Source organism: Heteronotia binoei, chromosome 7, assembly GCF_032191835.1.
Source record: "Heteronotia binoei isolate CCM8104 ecotype False Entrance Well chromosome 7, APGP_CSIRO_Hbin_v1, whole genome shotgun sequence".
Classification (NCBI taxonomy): Eukaryota; Metazoa; Chordata; class Lepidosauria; order Squamata; family Gekkonidae; genus Heteronotia; species Heteronotia binoei.
This window is the reverse complement of record NC_083229.1, coordinates 25,538,578-25,554,572: the sequence shown is the minus strand read 5'-3', so window position 1 is coordinate 25,554,572 and position 15,995 is coordinate 25,538,578. Positions and strand designations below refer to the sequence as shown.

The 15,995-nt window shown below is 43.9% G+C and overlaps 1 protein-coding gene across 4 annotated transcripts in view; it reads left to right on the top strand.

Moving 5' to 3' along the window:
- COL14A1 (collagen type XIV alpha 1 chain) overlaps positions 1-15,995 on the top strand; it is a 193,319-nt gene that overhangs the window by 103,568 nt on the left and 73,756 nt on the right. For all 4 annotated transcript variants that reach the window (XM_060243265.1, XM_060243263.1, XM_060243262.1 and 1 more), the window contains 6 exons: positions 2,922-3,068; positions 3,991-4,065; positions 5,013-5,152; positions 6,711-6,834; positions 9,604-9,747; positions 14,212-14,376. In XM_060243265.1, coding sequence (XP_060099248.1) covers positions 2,922-3,068; positions 3,991-4,065; positions 5,013-5,152; positions 6,711-6,834; positions 9,604-9,747; positions 14,212-14,376 — 795 coding nt within the window. The remainder of the gene's footprint in view (positions 1-2,921; positions 3,069-3,990; positions 4,066-5,012; positions 5,153-6,710; positions 6,835-9,603; positions 9,748-14,211; positions 14,377-15,995) is intronic.

Below are 15,995 nucleotides of genomic sequence, written 5' to 3'. Positions count from 1 at the left end.
AACCATGCAGGCCTTTTCTTATACCTGTTTGTGCCTTTCCTAACTTGTGGTATATATTTTATCTGAGCTTCTAGGATTGTAGTTTTAAATAGCCTCCAAGCTTCCCCAAGGGTTTTGACTGTATTTACCTTTCCTTTCAGTTTCCTCTTCATATGCCTCCTCATCTCAGAGAATTTACCCCTTTTAAAGTTAAATATGGTTGTGCTGGTCTTTTGGGGCAACTCTCTATTTATACAAATGGTGAAATCAATAACATTATGGTCACTGCTCCCAAGCAGTGCAGTCACTTTTATATCTCTCACCAAGTCTTGGGCATTACTTAGGACCAAATCCAGGATCACCCCACCCTGGTAGGTTCTGTTACCATCTGCTCCATAGCACAGTCATTGAGAGCACCTTGAAACTCAATCTCTTTCTCTCGACCTGAACACATATTGACCCAATCAATCTGCAGGTAGTTAAAATCACCTATTATGACACAGTTTTTATGTTTAGCCGCTATCTTTAATCCTTCCATCATATTGTAATCGTCCTTTATCTTTTGATTTGGTGGGCAATAACAAACTCCCATAGTTAAATTTCTTTTTGGGCCCTCTATTTTGTCCCAAAGCATTTCTAGAAGGGAATCTAATTCTTTGACCTCAGTCTTAGTGGACCGTATACCCTCTCTGACATACAGAATCACCCCACCTCCAACCCTTCCCTCCCTATCCTTCCAATATAACTTATATCCAGGAATCACCGTGTCCCACTGAGTCTCCTAATTCCACCAAGTTTCTGAAACTCCCACAATGTCTATGTTTTCCCCCAACACTAAACATTCCAAGTGTCATGGGTGCTGGGGGCCCTGCAGAAGAAGCCGAGCCTGCAGAAGAAACTGTGCCCCTGCCACCTGCACCAGTGCCCCTGCCTCCTGCTGGAGAAGATCCAAGCCCCCCTGCCTCGCCCTCTCGGGTGGCTCGTGTGCGTGACCGCCTTCGTCAGGACCTCAGGGATCGGAGGAGGGTGGCACGCTCACAAGCAAGACGCTCCCTAAGCCCTGAGTTTTGAAAGGATTCTGGCCCTTCTAGGAGTGAGGGTGCTTGAGTCCCAGTAGGATCCTGGCTGCCCTCTGCGTCAGCAATTAGCCCAAATGGGCAACAGACAGCAGAGGGCTATATAGCTGTAGGCTTTGAGAGAAGGCTTTGTGGAAGCAACTAGTCATCTACCTGACGTCCTAGCATCCATTTTGACTTTGGACCTCCTGACCTTGGCTTGACTTCTGGACCCCCTGACTACGGCTTCTGAACCTCTGACCTACGATACCTGGACGACGATTTGGCTTTGGCACCTTGGACACTCTTCCTCACCGGTTACAGACCTTGGACTGCCCCTGGACTTCGCCTGGCCTGGCCCCAGCTCGTGACACCAACTCACCAATTTTACTTCGAACACTTCTAGCATTTGTATACAAACATCTATAATCTTGGGGGAAAGGATGTTCGAGAGCGGGGGGTATCCATGGCCCCCTCCTCACATCCCCAGGAGCAGTGCTACTTATGGCCAGCAATGGTGTAAGTCCTCCTTTCACTGGCGTATCTCCAGTTTATACTGGTGTTGGGGTCATTTGGCTCCCTGTTCTCATTTGACCTTCCCTCAGGATTTCTCGTTTTGCTAACTCATGGAGGGAACAGATGCCACTGATGCAACATTTTATCATTAGGCAAGTCACATCCAAGGTCTTTTTGCAATTTCAGTTGAAAATTCTGTTTACTGCTTATATTTATATTGGATAGACTTGCACGAATTTTGGCAATCAGCAACTCTTCAAACTTAGTTAAATTCCTTATAGTTAACCTTTTTGCAGTTTTGTTACCAAAAACCTCATGAGTTGTAAATATTTGAAAGGTTTCAATAATAATAATAATAATAATAAATTTATTTTTATATCCCGCCATCCCCCACCGAAGGCAGGCTCAGGGCGGCTCACAGGACATCAGTTTCAGTAACTGATGGTTCACTCAGGAAACTATATAATAAGAAATTACTATACTGCGAACAAGGAGACTAGCATACGTATCTAAATTAAACATTTCCAATTTCTTAAAGGAATTTAAATGAAAATTCTGAATGTAATCTGATTATTTCACCGTTGAAGTATAAGCAGAAATTCCAGCTGAAAGCATTTTTTTAACTACATCCTAAACAGACAATAAGGTATTTAGTACAAAATTGCCATGCCCACAAAATGTTTTCTAATGGGATTACTAGCCCATAGAAATGTTTTTAATGGCATATTTACACATGACTGCTCTATGGCAGACTCAGAAATATCATGGTTATTTTTTACCCATTTAGCAATCAAAGCAAGTCTTGCTGAGTCATAACATAATTTTAGATTATGTTTGCCAAGACGGCCATCAGTTTGTTTCTTTTGAGCTACTCATAATTTAACTCTCGGTTTCCTATTCTCCCAAACAAAACCATTTATATATTTTTGCCATTCATTAAGTGTTTTTTTTTGTGTGTGGAACCAAAATTGGTACATTATATAATATATAGTTAATCTTTGATATTATTGCCATCTTTGCTCATTTACTTGACATAACAAAGAGAGTTTATAGGTTTTCCCTGATAGAGCTTATTTCAGCTACAATCACTTTGCAATTGTATTTATGAAGATTGCTGTTTTTGCTAATTTTAATTCCCAACTATGTAACAAATTTAAGTAAATCAGTTCATTAAAAGCTTAAGCCACACTCGTGCTGTGTGCTGCAATCCCAAACTGAATTGGCATTTCTAGTGAGGGATTTTTTGATTAGGTGGGTCATTTAGTGGTCTGGGCTTTGTAACATGAATTGGCCCATGAGCGTGCTTGCTCTACTTTATTATGTCACATTTGTTCTAGGAAATGATGCTAGAAGTTCTCTTTCTAATTTCAGATGGAACAAAGAGGGAAGTACTACTGGGTGGCGGGACCCCAAGGCATTGCTTCTTTGAGCTGATTCCTGGTACTGAGTATAAAGTCAGTGTTTATACACAGCTGCAAGAAATAGAGGGCTCGCCAGTTAGCATCATGGAGACAACGTGTGAGTTAACTCTTTCTTGATTGGGATTCATTAAGCCATTAGAAGTTCTCTTTTCTGATTTTAATTTCTGAAAGATTCTCTCATATTTACCAAATCAGCTCTAATCAGTATAGAACCTGGTCTGGAGAGCTGGTATAGTATAATGTCAGACAGGGGTCAGGAAGTCCTGGTTTCAAGTTGTCTCTCAGCGATGAAGCTCAGACATTGACTTTGGGCCAATCATTCTCTCTCAGCCTAAATTATGTGGCCGAGGTGTAGTATGCTGCCCTGTGGTCCTTTGAGAATGGGCAGTATAAAGGAAGTATGTTGGCCAGGCCTGCACTTCACATTCCTAGTGGATTTGGGGGTTAGGGTGTGGAGAGGGGGAATAGAGTGTATCACAATGACATCACTTCCTGGTGAGGTTACTGCATCAAGTGACTATCAGTTTCCTCAATCTCTATGGTAAAGACCATAGAGATTGGGGGAATTCCTAGAGAGTTGTTTGATGTGATGACATCACCATGTCATGTGCCATTGTCTTCCCAGTTTTCTCCTGGCTTATCTTCAAGTAAGAACTGTACACTTCTAAAATTTCATAAGTATATCAGCCTGGCTTATCTGTAAACAGATAAGGAGGGCTGTCTGGTGAAGGGCACAATTGTTGTGAGTCATAGAGGCAGCATGGTAGGGTGGAGGCAGTAGCAAGTATCATGGGGACACGGTTTGGCGAGGTATTCCCCACCTGACTCCACCTCACTTGCTGTTGTTTTTATGATGGATGTGCCATTTAATGCTTCTATGTGGAATGCCCTTAAGCTAAATTCTGCATACAGTACTGCATTCTGCACTTTTTCTGTGTTTTTCTGGAATTTCATCCTGCACACAACCCTGTTTGGGGCAGCTACGTTTACCTTGTGTTATTCTTTTCTCTGTCCTTTAGTACCATTCCCCACTCAACCACCACCAACTCCTCCAACTACCACCCCACCGCCTACAATTCCTCCTGCAAAGGAAGGTAAGTGCTTCCATAGTAATGGATGTTATATGGTAATAATCTTATTAATTCTGTTAGTTTGTGAACTGTTTTTAATTTCCCCAAGGCTGGGATCAGCTTCTCAGTAACATTTTATGTGCTACATGCTGCTTGCAAGATTCATGGAATTAAGGAGAAGAGGGTTTACAGTGGGAATCATTCTGTTGTTTTTTTAAACACTTTATTTTTAGATTTTGTGCAAATAACATCAAACAACAATAAACAAGAAGATAGACAAAACAAGAAGATATTGGATTTATATCCCATCCTTTGCTCTGAATCTCAGAGTGGCTCACAATCTCCTTTACCCTCCTCCCCCACAACAGGCACCCTGTTAGGTAGGTGGGGCTGAGAGAGCTCTTACAGCAGCTGCTGTTTCAAGGAGAACTCCTATGAGAGCTATGGCTGACCCAAGGCCATTCCAGCAGCTGCAAGTGGAGGAGTGGGTAATCAAACCCTGCTCTCCCAGTACTGCCTCTAAGCTGTGGAGTCTTGTGAACAAAAGTTCTACTTCGTGAGTTACTGGCATTAAAGTTGTGAACTATTGCATACATTAGTTTGCTCTGGGGCCATTTTTCCTGAGTTAAGACAAAAATATGTGAGCTGGAGGCTAAAAAACTGTGAGCTAGCTCACACTAACTCAGTTTACAGGGAATACTGTCTCCCAGATAAGAGTCTGCGCACTTAACCACAACACCAAACTAGCTTGTAGTCAATACAAACACCTAAAGTGGTCCAAACACATAACAAATCAGACAGTTAAAGATTAAAACTAATTTTACTGAAGTCTAGTTCATTCTTCTGCATTTGTAAAACAGACCTGATGTCCTTTAAGAGGAGATTTAGCCTGGGACCTTCTACACATAAAAATATATATTCTTCACTAAGGAGCTACAGCCTCTCTCCTAAAATATTTTGTTTCTCCCTAGTTTGCAAAGCTGCGAAGGCTGACCTTGTGTTTTTGGTGGACGGTTCATGGAGTATCGGAGATGACAATTTCAACAAAATAATTGCCTTTCTGTATAGCACTGTGGGTGCTCTTGACAAAATTGGCCCTGATGGAACACAGGTAACTGAGAGGGAGGGTGAGCATGAAACATGAAGTGCATATGAATACATGCAAGTACCATTTGACTCTAACATGTGAGGGATTACATGGCTCCAAATGTAACACATGGCCAATGTTTTCTAATTGGGGGTGGAATTTTTCTTCGGAATTTGTATTCTCAGGATGTAATATATCCTATATAGAAGAATCCCACTGCAATCCTACCACTATGCCACCAGGTGGTTGTCAGGTCCCCCCTGGCCACTGGTGGGAGACCGGCGGAGGAATAGGGGTACCAGTTCCAGGTTGGGAAGCTCCTAGAGATTTGGGGGTGGAGCCTGGGGAGGACAGGGGCTTCAGTGGGGTACAATACCACAGAGTCCACCCTCCTGAGCATCCATTTTCTCTTTAGTCTAGAGATTAATTGTAATCCCTGGGGACCGTCAGGTTCCACCTGGAGGTTGGCATCCTTAACAGAATGTGGTATGAAAAAGTGGTACTGTTTGGCTGATTTCTGTGGAATCTACTTCCAAAAAAGTCTGTTGAGAGTTGCAGGCTTAACCAAAGATTCAGATGGGCCGCTGTGTTGGTCTGAAGCAGTGGAATGCTTGAGTCTAGTGGCATCTTGAAGACCAACAAAGTTTAATTCTAGAAATAAGCTTTTGTATGCATGTGTTATACATGCAATACTTCTTCGGATACATTGACAAAGACTTCCTTAAACCTTACACATAAGGTAGAGAGAGGGTTGGGGGTTAGTTGCCAGGAAGGGCTAGCTAGAGTCAAGATGCATAAGTAACTGGGCAATTATAGCTGAGATTCGATTAAAGCAGTTGGTAAGATCTGTTGGTAAGCAGCCCCGTGGCGCAGAGTGGTAAAGCTGCAGTCCAAGCTCTCTGCTCATGACCTGAGTTCAGTCCTGGTGGAAGCTGGGTTCAGGTAACTGGCTCAAGGTTGACTAAGCCTTCCATCCTTCTGAGGTTGGTAAAATGAGTACCCAGCTTTCTGGGGGTGGGAAATGTGTAGATGACTGGGGAAGGCAATGGCAAACCACCCTGTAAAAAGTCTACCGTGAAAACACCATGATGCGATGTCACCCCAGAGTCAGAAATGACTGATGCTTGCACAGGGGACTACTTTTACCTTTAAGATCTGTGAACAGCAGTATATTAGCATACAAATTCAAGAGTTAACAAACAGATGTGAGAACTAAGTTTGAGTCCAGTGACCAACAAATGTGAGAACTAAGTTTGAGTCCAAGACCAACGAAGTTCAATTCTAGGTATAAGTGAGAACTGAGAGACTTAGTATAGACAGATGCCTACTACTTCGGGTCCACCAAAACAGATTTCCTCAAATGTTACACATAGGTAGGGGGTGTTAGTTGCCAGGAAGGGTTAATTAGAGTCAAGCAGAGGGTATGCGCTTCTTTAATAAACTGTATTTAAAAAGTGGTACTGTTTAGAGAGGCACTGTAAATCTACTAAATGGATGTGGTGTTCATGTGAGCCTCTGTCCAAGTAATGTCCCTCTGGTGCGGCAGGCATTCACAGTCGATTAATACAATTTCCCCCTGCAGGTAGCAATTGCTCAGTTCAGTGATGATCCCCGGACGGAATTTAAGCTGAATGCCTACAGAAGTAAGGAGACTCTCCTGGAGGCCATCCAACAGATAGCCTATAAAGGAGGAAACACCAAAACTGGTGGGTTAAGATCCCAGGTGTGACTTGACATTGCTGTTTTTAAATTTTCTGCACAAGCCATTGCTCAATTTCTGCACAAGCCATTGCTCAATTGGGAGCACATACAGCCGGGGCTGCGTGAACTGCACTGGCTGCCAGTTATATACCGGATTCGTTACAAAGTGCTGGTTATTACCTTTAAAGCCCTATATGGCTGAGGACCTGCCTACCTTAGGGACCGTCTTTCCCCATACAAACCACAGAGAGCACTGAGGTCAGCTGGGAAGAACTTGCTAACTATCCCTGGGCCGAGAGATGTAAAGCTTCAGAGTACCCATGATTGGGCTTTCTCTGTTATGGCTCCACGCCTATGGAACCAGCTTCCGGAGGATCTGCGGGCCCTGTGGGAATTTGAACAGTTCCGCAGGGCCTGTAAGACCACCCTGTTTCGATTGGCCTTCACCAACTAAGGGAAACTGCTAGTGAAACCTATACAATAGCACCAGTATATTAATTTTAATGATTTTAGAGTTTTAGTAGAATTTTAATTAATGTGTTAATTAGTTATGTTCAAATACCTTGTAAAACTAATGTATTGATTATGTTGTTAGCCACCCTGAGCCTGCTTCAGCGGGGAGGGCGGGATACAAATAAAGATTGATTGATTGATTGATTCACCAACACCCTCCCCCCCAAACACATGTCCTAATTGCAGACAATTAGGGAACAGGAATCACTGCAAGGAGGTTCACATCCAATGTTTTTTTCTCTGTACTTAGTGCATAGGTTGGCCTCATCAAGGGCCAGGGCACTTGTGCTTGTGAGTTCAGGGGCTGCTCAGTGTCTGGCCCCGTGAAATGATAAAGAGATGAAAGAAACTGTGATAGACGTGCTGTGGCCTCAGACAGGGAGCTGGCCATTTCAACCTGGGCTCCACCCCCCGCTCCACTCCTTGGCCTTCCCACAGTGCTGTGTTCCCCTCCCAGGGCTTTATCACCCATGCTGCCTCTCAGACCTCAGTTCCCAGAGCCATTGCCTGTTCTTGCTTGCCTTCTCTTGGTGAGCTCAGTCACCCTTACCAGCTAGTGCAGCGTAAGAACATAGGAGAAGACATGTTGGATCAGGCCCATCCAGTCCAACACACTGTCACACTGTCACACAGTGGCCAAAAGCCAGGTACCAGCAGGGCCAGAACTCCAGAAGCCCTCCCGCTGTTGCCCCTCAAGCACCAAGAATACAGAGCATCACTGCTCCAGACAGAGTGTTCCATCTATACCTTGCAAATTGCCACCGATGGACCTCTGCTCCATATGTTTATCCAATCCCCTCTTGAAGCTGTCTATGCTTATAGCCACAACCGCTTCCTGCGGCAGTGAATTCCATGTGTTAATTACCTTTTGGGTACTTCCTTTTACCTTCTCATTCATTTCATTGCATGCTCACAAATTCTTGAATTGTGAGAAAGGGAGAAAAGTATTTATTTCTCTACCTTCTCTGTCCCATGCCTTCCCTTTGAAGAAAGTTTGAAGAGGTTAGGGCTCTTTAGCTTGTGAATTTCTATCATGTCGCTTCTCAGTTCTCCAAGCTTAAGAGCCCTAACCTCTTTAAACTTTCTTCATAGGGAAGGCATTCCATCCCCTTCATCATTTTAGTTGCCCTTTTCTGTGCCTTCTCCTCTTGTCCTTCCGGAGGCTTTTCCTGCAGCTGCTGCCTCCAGTCCCCCAACCTGCAATGAGGGCTGCTTTGCTGTTCCCAGTTGTTTCTCTGTTCCTCCAGCCACATGCAACCTCCTGGGCACCTGCAGTTGTCTACTCTGCCCTTCCCATTGGCTCATTTTCGTCTTTTAAATGTGTGGGTTCCACCCTCCCTGACACCATCCCCTCACCCTCAATAGCCTTGCCACACTGTGTTGGAATGGGATGGTGGCTCAGTGGTAGAGCATCTGCTTGGTAAGCAGAAGGTCCCAGGTTCAGTCCCTGGCATGTCCAACTAAAAAGGGTCCAGGCAAGTAGGAGTGAAAAACCTCAGCTTGAAACCCTGGAGAGCCACTGCCAGTCTGAGTAGACAATACTGACCTTGATGGACCGAGGGTCTGATTCAGTAGAAGGCAGCTTCATATGTTCATATATGTTCTAGTCAACCTGTCGGTAGGGCTGCCAAGTTCCTGCTGGGGGCAGGGGGTACCCTGGTTTGGTGGGCCCCAACCCACCGGCAGGGAGGACACTGCCAGGGGGATCCCCGCCCTCCCCGAAGAGTCCTGCCGCCACACAGCGCACCCAGAAGTGATGTATCATGCCAGGCATGTTGCACAGGGACTCTCTAGGAAATCACAGAAAACTTTATGGTTTCGTGCAGGGATACGCTAGCAATTTTGGGGGGGAAACTCTATGGTAAATCCCCTGCTGGCAGCTGGTAGGGACTTGACAACCCTACTGTCTGGAGTCTCCTGACAATGACTGGGCATTGCAGGCCTACTCTATTGACTACAAAAGCTTTTGACATACACTGTCCACTGTGGAGTATGCATTGTTTATACATTACATTACTTTGCTTCCTTTGCACACTGCACACCCTGCCAGAAGGATTGAAAGTTTTATTGGAACAAAAGCACGGCCTTTCCTTGAACAAAAACTAACAGCCAACAACCAGCAGAGGAAAGTGAAACTAAAGGACAGCACAGGGGAAAATAATTAAACAGTTCAATAAGGGAACATTGCCAAATTCACAACTTGCCACAATATAACACCAACATTGCACTGTTTTTCTTGTTCTTTTCATTTTTTGCTACAGGCAAGGCTATTAAGCATGCACAGCAGGCCTTATTCACCACCGAATCAGGGACCAGAAAGGGAATTCCAAAGGTTTTGGTGGTGATCACAGATGGGCGATCACAGGATGATGTGAACAAAGTCTCCAGAGAGATGCAACTAGATGGTAATGTTGGGTACCAAAACTGTCAGTTAAAGGTTGATACATATATGCACACTTCGAGGGTTTTGAAAGCCCTGGTCAGGAGTTCTTGAATCTGCATTCCCTGGGTGCGTGTGCTTAAAAGTTTGAGAAAACTTTTAAGACAAAAATACAACATAAGTCTGTTGCTAGGCAGAACATTTGGAATGCCTTATAATCAACCTGTCTTGGCAGTAACATGTCAGAGTAATACAGCAGTAACACGTCAAAGTGTACATGTACACAATAATTTAACCACTGAAGAAGGCCTTGGAGGCCGAAACATGTTTGGTCCTGTTTTGATGTGGTTCAAAGTTATTAACCTAGAGATATTGAATTGTTGGTCCTATTTTATTGGTTCAAGGCTCTTAACCTAAAGATATTGAATTGTATCGTGTTATATAGATTCAGGACTTCTAAGTTCAAATATTTGAGCTTAGGGCAGAATGTGCCTATGTTTTTAAAGTAGTTTCAGTGCACTTTGTAATAAATACATATATTTTGTTTAATTTATTTCTCATAATTTTCTCATCCCAACCTTTGGGTACCAGCTTTGTTGTTTTTTTGGACTGAGTTCCCCCCCCCCCTTCTCTGTATTGGTTTACTAGATGGTATTGTGCCATTCATTCAGGAAATGTTTAGCGCTGATTTGTGTTCCCTTTTGCATGTAGCTCCTAAGCTGTTCAATGAATGTAATGTGGAGATGCAAATGGAAAAGTTCTATTTTCTGTAAGAGGCTTTCTTGTAATCATTATTTTTTAAATGAGGTATTTTTTTAAAGAAGGTGCTTATTGCTTGCATTTCTCTTTTGGACTTCCTCTGCTCACAAAGAAGAAGAGTTGGCCATTCATTGGGATCTTCTAATGAGGCTTTTCCCCAAGTTCCCCAGCCTTCAGGGTGAGGCACATGGATTTTTCAGTGGTGGTGCTGAGTCGGTTCATCCAGACTGCCTACCAGTTACCCTGCCTACCTCCAGGTGGTTGCTGGTGATTACCTGGGATTGAAACTGATCTACAGGTGACCGAAATGGATTCTATGGCATCATATACAATTGAAGTCCCTCCCCAGACTCCATGCTCCACCCCCAAGATCTCCAGATATTTCCCAACCTGAAGCTGGCAACCTTTTCTGGTGGTCCAATAACAGGACACAGATACTGAGGCCTTCCTCAGTGGTTCCTCCTGACACTGGTATTCAGAGTTGAAAAGGCCCTGGTTGTCTGTGGATGACTCAGAAGGAATCAAAAGGAGACTCGGTCTTTGAGCAGCTTAGCCTACACTTCAGGCCAGAGTAAGCAGCTTTTGGGGTCAGACAGGACCATGTTGACACCTTGTACAGCTCACCTTCTGGCCATATGCAGTGGTGGCACTGCGGTACCACTGAGGGCCAGGCAGCAGTTCTGTCTGCTTTGGTAGATTGGGCTGTGTTTTTATCGTGAGTGTTATTTTTGTCTTCTTGATGGACAAAATTGTATCATGTGTTTATAACTTGGTGTAACTTTATTAGCCACCTTATCGGCTTAGAACTAAGATGGAATATAAATGTTTTAAATACATAAATAGTGGTCTCCTAGAAGAATTCTTGAGGAAAACTGTAGAGACTTTTGCCTTTTTAATATTGCTTGTGGTGTAATAAGAAGATGAATCCCAAGTCTTTCTACCAGAATTGGTTTGATTTTTTTCTGAGAGCTGGAATAGACCCTTGAAATCAAGGTTACATTAAGTGATGGATTTTGTGTGTGAAAGTACAGGATCAGTCTAAGGAGACAAGCCCTTAGGATAGAGGTGTATTTTGCTTCAGCACATACCCTTTGTCTCCTGTTTTGAGAACGAAGCCTCATAACAAGAGCCCACACTTCTAACTCTGCATAGGTGTAGTGATTAGAAAACAGGAATCCATGACCACATAATGTGACTTGAGTAGCTATGGTGTTACATAGAGGTGCTGCAGGAGCTGGAGTGAAAACTGACTTCCAAATCAAATGTGACAGCAAGCAGACCCGTGTGTCAAGATTGGGTTGCTGCTAAATTCCTGAAAAGCAGGTTGGGGAGTATTAGAATGTAGCAAGAGTAGGTAGGAGGGAGACCTGAGTTGTTTCTCTGCACTTGCCCCGTCCTCAAGCAGTCTTAAGCCATTTGAGCAGGATTCTGTGACTGAAAGAAATTTGTACTAGGTAAAGGCAGTTTTTTAAATAAGGAGCTTTGCAAGAAAAAGCTCAGAAAGGAGGAGAGTACAGCTCCATCATCCCATCTAACTAAACCTGTACTTTAAACCATCCTTTTCTTTCCTGCATTGGGCAGGGATTTGATATGATCTGAATTGGATCATGGTAGTATCTAGTTTGGTTTTTAATCAGCTGTGAGTGGTGTGCCCCATCATCGGCCAGAAGAGGAAGAAGACTGTAGATTTATACCCTGCCCTTTTCTCTGAATCAGAGTCTCAGAGTGGCTTACGATCTCCTTTATCTTCTTCCCCCACAACAGACACCCCGTGAGGTGGGTGGGGCTGAGAGGGCTCTCCCAGAAGCTGCCCTTTCAAAGACAACTCTCATGAGAGCTGTGACTGACCCAAGGCCATTCCAGCAGGTGCAAGTGGAGGAGTGGGGAATCAACCCCAGTTCTCCCAGATAAGAGTCTGCACACTTCACCACTACACCAAACTGACTCTCTTACCTGTGGCTGAGATACAGCTGTAGTGGTGTTCTTGGTCCTCCTTTGTTGGGCAAGACAGATCTATGGTTGCTTCTGAGATGTATGCTCTGGTGATTCTGTACCACCTGCCACCTGTGGAACTGGCAAAGTGGCGTGGCAGGAACTGAGGGAGTTTTTTGTAAGGAGTCATCTCAGTCCAACGATATCAGCAAAGACAGTGTATCCTTAGAAGCAGGTAACAGAGAAAGCCCAAACTCTTTCCCCTCATCATCTGTGGAGGTCTCTACAGGGCAGCACCGCTAGGGGCTGCTTCTTGACTTGTTTCAGGAAGAAGTATTTATTTTATTTATTTATGTGGCGGATTTATATTCCACCCTTTCCCATACGGGCTCAGGTAGGATTACAGACATAATAAAACAGTTAAAATACAACAGTAAATTAATAACATACAATTCCAACAACACAAGTCAGTAAAATCTAACACAGAAGAAGAAGAAGGTACTGGATTTATATCCCACCCTCCACTCTAAATCTCAGAGTGACTCACAATCTCCTTTACATTCCTCCCCCACAACAAACTCCTTGTGAGGTGGGTGGGGCTGAGAGAGCTCTCACAGCAGCTGCCCTTTCAAGGACAACTCTGTGAAAGCTATGGCTGACCCAAGACCATTCCAGCAGATGCAAGTGGAGGAGTAGGGAAGGAGGGTCTGTTCCAGTTTCTCAGTTTACCAGGACCAGTGGGAAGTGACTAGTGTAGCGATCAGTTTGCCAGGACTTGCGTAGTAATCAAAGCTGGGAGACCCAGATTCAAATCCCTACTATGAAACTGATTGGGTAAAACTCAGATAGTAATATATTGTCAGCCTAAGCTACCTCACCAGTTTGTTATGAGGACCAAAGTCATATGGAAGAGCAGGGGGGGTGGAATGTAGTAGTAGTAGATACGATTTCTGAATTGGGTCCTCTGAATTGGGTCCTAACACCCTGAACTCCTAAAATGCTTTTAAAACATCCCCACCCCATCCCCCAATATTCCAAGATGTGATTTATGAGTTGCAAACCAGTGTTGCTTTGCTGGCTCCTGTCCCAAGTCTGTAACACTATGCTGGCACTTTGATTAAGACACTCCACTAGAATGCTGGCCCAGCAAGTGTTAGAATTAGGTCATGAGTTATTTAAGAGAAATAAGGAAAATTAATGTGTGTGTGTCTTTGTCTGTTGGATGCAGTATGTAGCCTGCGTTCCTGAAATAAACTTGGCTGGCAAAAAGAGGAGCATTCCAAAATAAGTCATTTTCAGAAAGTGTTGAAAGACTATGCCGATGTTACAGAACAAAATTTGAGTCCAGTGGCACCTTTAAGGCCAACGGAGTTGAATTTTTCGCATAAGATTTTGTGTGCACGCACGCTTCTTCAGATACATGCACATGAAAGCTTATACCCAGAATTAAACTTTGTTGGTCTTAAAGGTGCCACTAGACTCAGACTTCTTCTCTTGCTTCAGACCAACGCAGCTACCCACCTGAATCTTTGCTGATGTTAATCAGGGTGCTGGTGTGTGTGAGTGACAGGTGAAACCGGGACTTCTCCCATGCATTGAAAATGATTTCTTTTCCTGTGCTAGATTTAGCCACAACTGGGACTTCTCCCATGTATCGAAAAATATTTCTTTTCCCATGCTAGATGTAGCCGCAAGATTAGCTAGATTAACTCACATGGATGCACCTTTTGCCAATTTGTGTGTGTTTGCCAATTAACCTATTACAGGAGTTTCCCCCCATCCTTTTCTTTTGCCATAGGGTTCAGTATATTTGCCATTGGAGTGGCAGATGCTGACTATTCAGAACTGGTAAACATCGGCAGCAAACCTAGTGACAGGCACGTCTTCTTTGTGGATGATTTCGACGCCTTCAAGAAGATTGAAGATGAACTGATCACTTTTGTGTGTGAAACTGCATCAGCAAGTTAGTGTTTTTTTTTTGCTGTCGTTAGCTTCTTTCCATACTTTCTTTTATGCCCAGCCTAGCCTGATCTTGTCGGATTTCATAAGCTAAGCAGGATTGGCCCTGCCTAGTATTTGGATGGGGGACCTCCAAGGAATACCAGGGTTGTGATATGGAGGCAGGCGATGGCAAACCCACCTCTGAACGTCTCTTGCCTTGGAAACCCTACAGAGTCATCATAAGTCCACTGTGACTTGACGGCACTTTCCACCACCACTACTTTCTTTTATATTCTCAGTATGACAATAACTAATAGGCCATTCCTATATGTGTCCCACTGTGTTTAATGGGTTTACTCCCTAATATATATCTTGGATTGCAAGCTTCAGGTATTTCACAGGGCCTATCTTGTCTATATTCCGTGTGGCTGTGATATATGATCATAGTCATGTAGGAGAAAATGTTTTCTATTGTATTTCAGACTAGTCCTTTCTACAATGTGTTGTCTTATAGGGATAAACAATGGTTCATTATGTCTGAGTGAGACTAGTGAGTTTAGGCAGAGGAAGAACAGACTGAGGTCAAGCACTCTGGTCCCCTGCTTCCTTTCTGAAAGCTGCACTGAGGCACATTTCCCTTGTGATCATTTGCTTCAAACAGTTGTAGCAAACTTAATTGAAACTTTCTCTCTGCCATAGAGAATGACCAATTCCCCACAAGCCTTATGCCGTTCTCACGCTCCTCTTCTCTGCAGGGCTTCCGTTGGATTTCACACTATCTGCCCCGGGGCTGCAACTCGCTTCACCTTTTTCGTGCGGCAAGCAGAAACCAGTTTTTAGAGGATCTTGTTTGCTGCGTGAAAGAGGCAGAGCTAGATGCAGCCCTCGGGCAGATAGTGTGAAATCCAACAGAAGCCCTGCATAGAAGAGGAGAGTGAGAGCGGCGTAAGGCTAGTGGGGAATCGATCAATGACTACAGGAGTGGCTGTTTTCAAGAGGTGGCTGTTTTCAAGAGACATCTTTCTGAATTCTGTTGCTAAGAACTAGTTCCCATGCTACAAAGTCCTTGTGTTCCCCACATATCTGGTTGACAGATATGGTCTGGGAGTTCTGTGCTTGAATTTAATTCCCTGGTGTATGAAAGCCTGATTTGAGTCAAGTGTATGGTGAGTGGGCTTAAACTTTACCTTCCATGCAATTTCTTGATCTGAAATGGCCTTGGGGAGCCAGTGTTTACCTTTCTTGGAGAAACTTCAGAACTTGTGAGTTTGTCCAATAGGGAAAATAATGACTTCTCAGGGGCATTTCAGGTCTGGAAAACAGCACGGAAGGGAAGGCTTACTCTCCTCTTCCCATGAGCAATGGTCCCAATTTGAGTTTTGCCTGGGAATTAAGATCTGAGCATGGAACGTATCTGATTGGATATATGGTTGGAATGTGGAGGAAACAAGGAATGTGGGACATTTGAATAAATCCAAACTATTCTTTGTTCACAGAAAGTAAGCATACGTTTCTGGTATTTACCAAAATAAGGGGGAATCTTCAGAGCAGGTGGAGGTCAAATGGAGGAGGTGACAACCATAAAACTAATCACCCAGAGATTATTCTAATGGTTACTTTAGCAGTGGTAAATATTGCTAT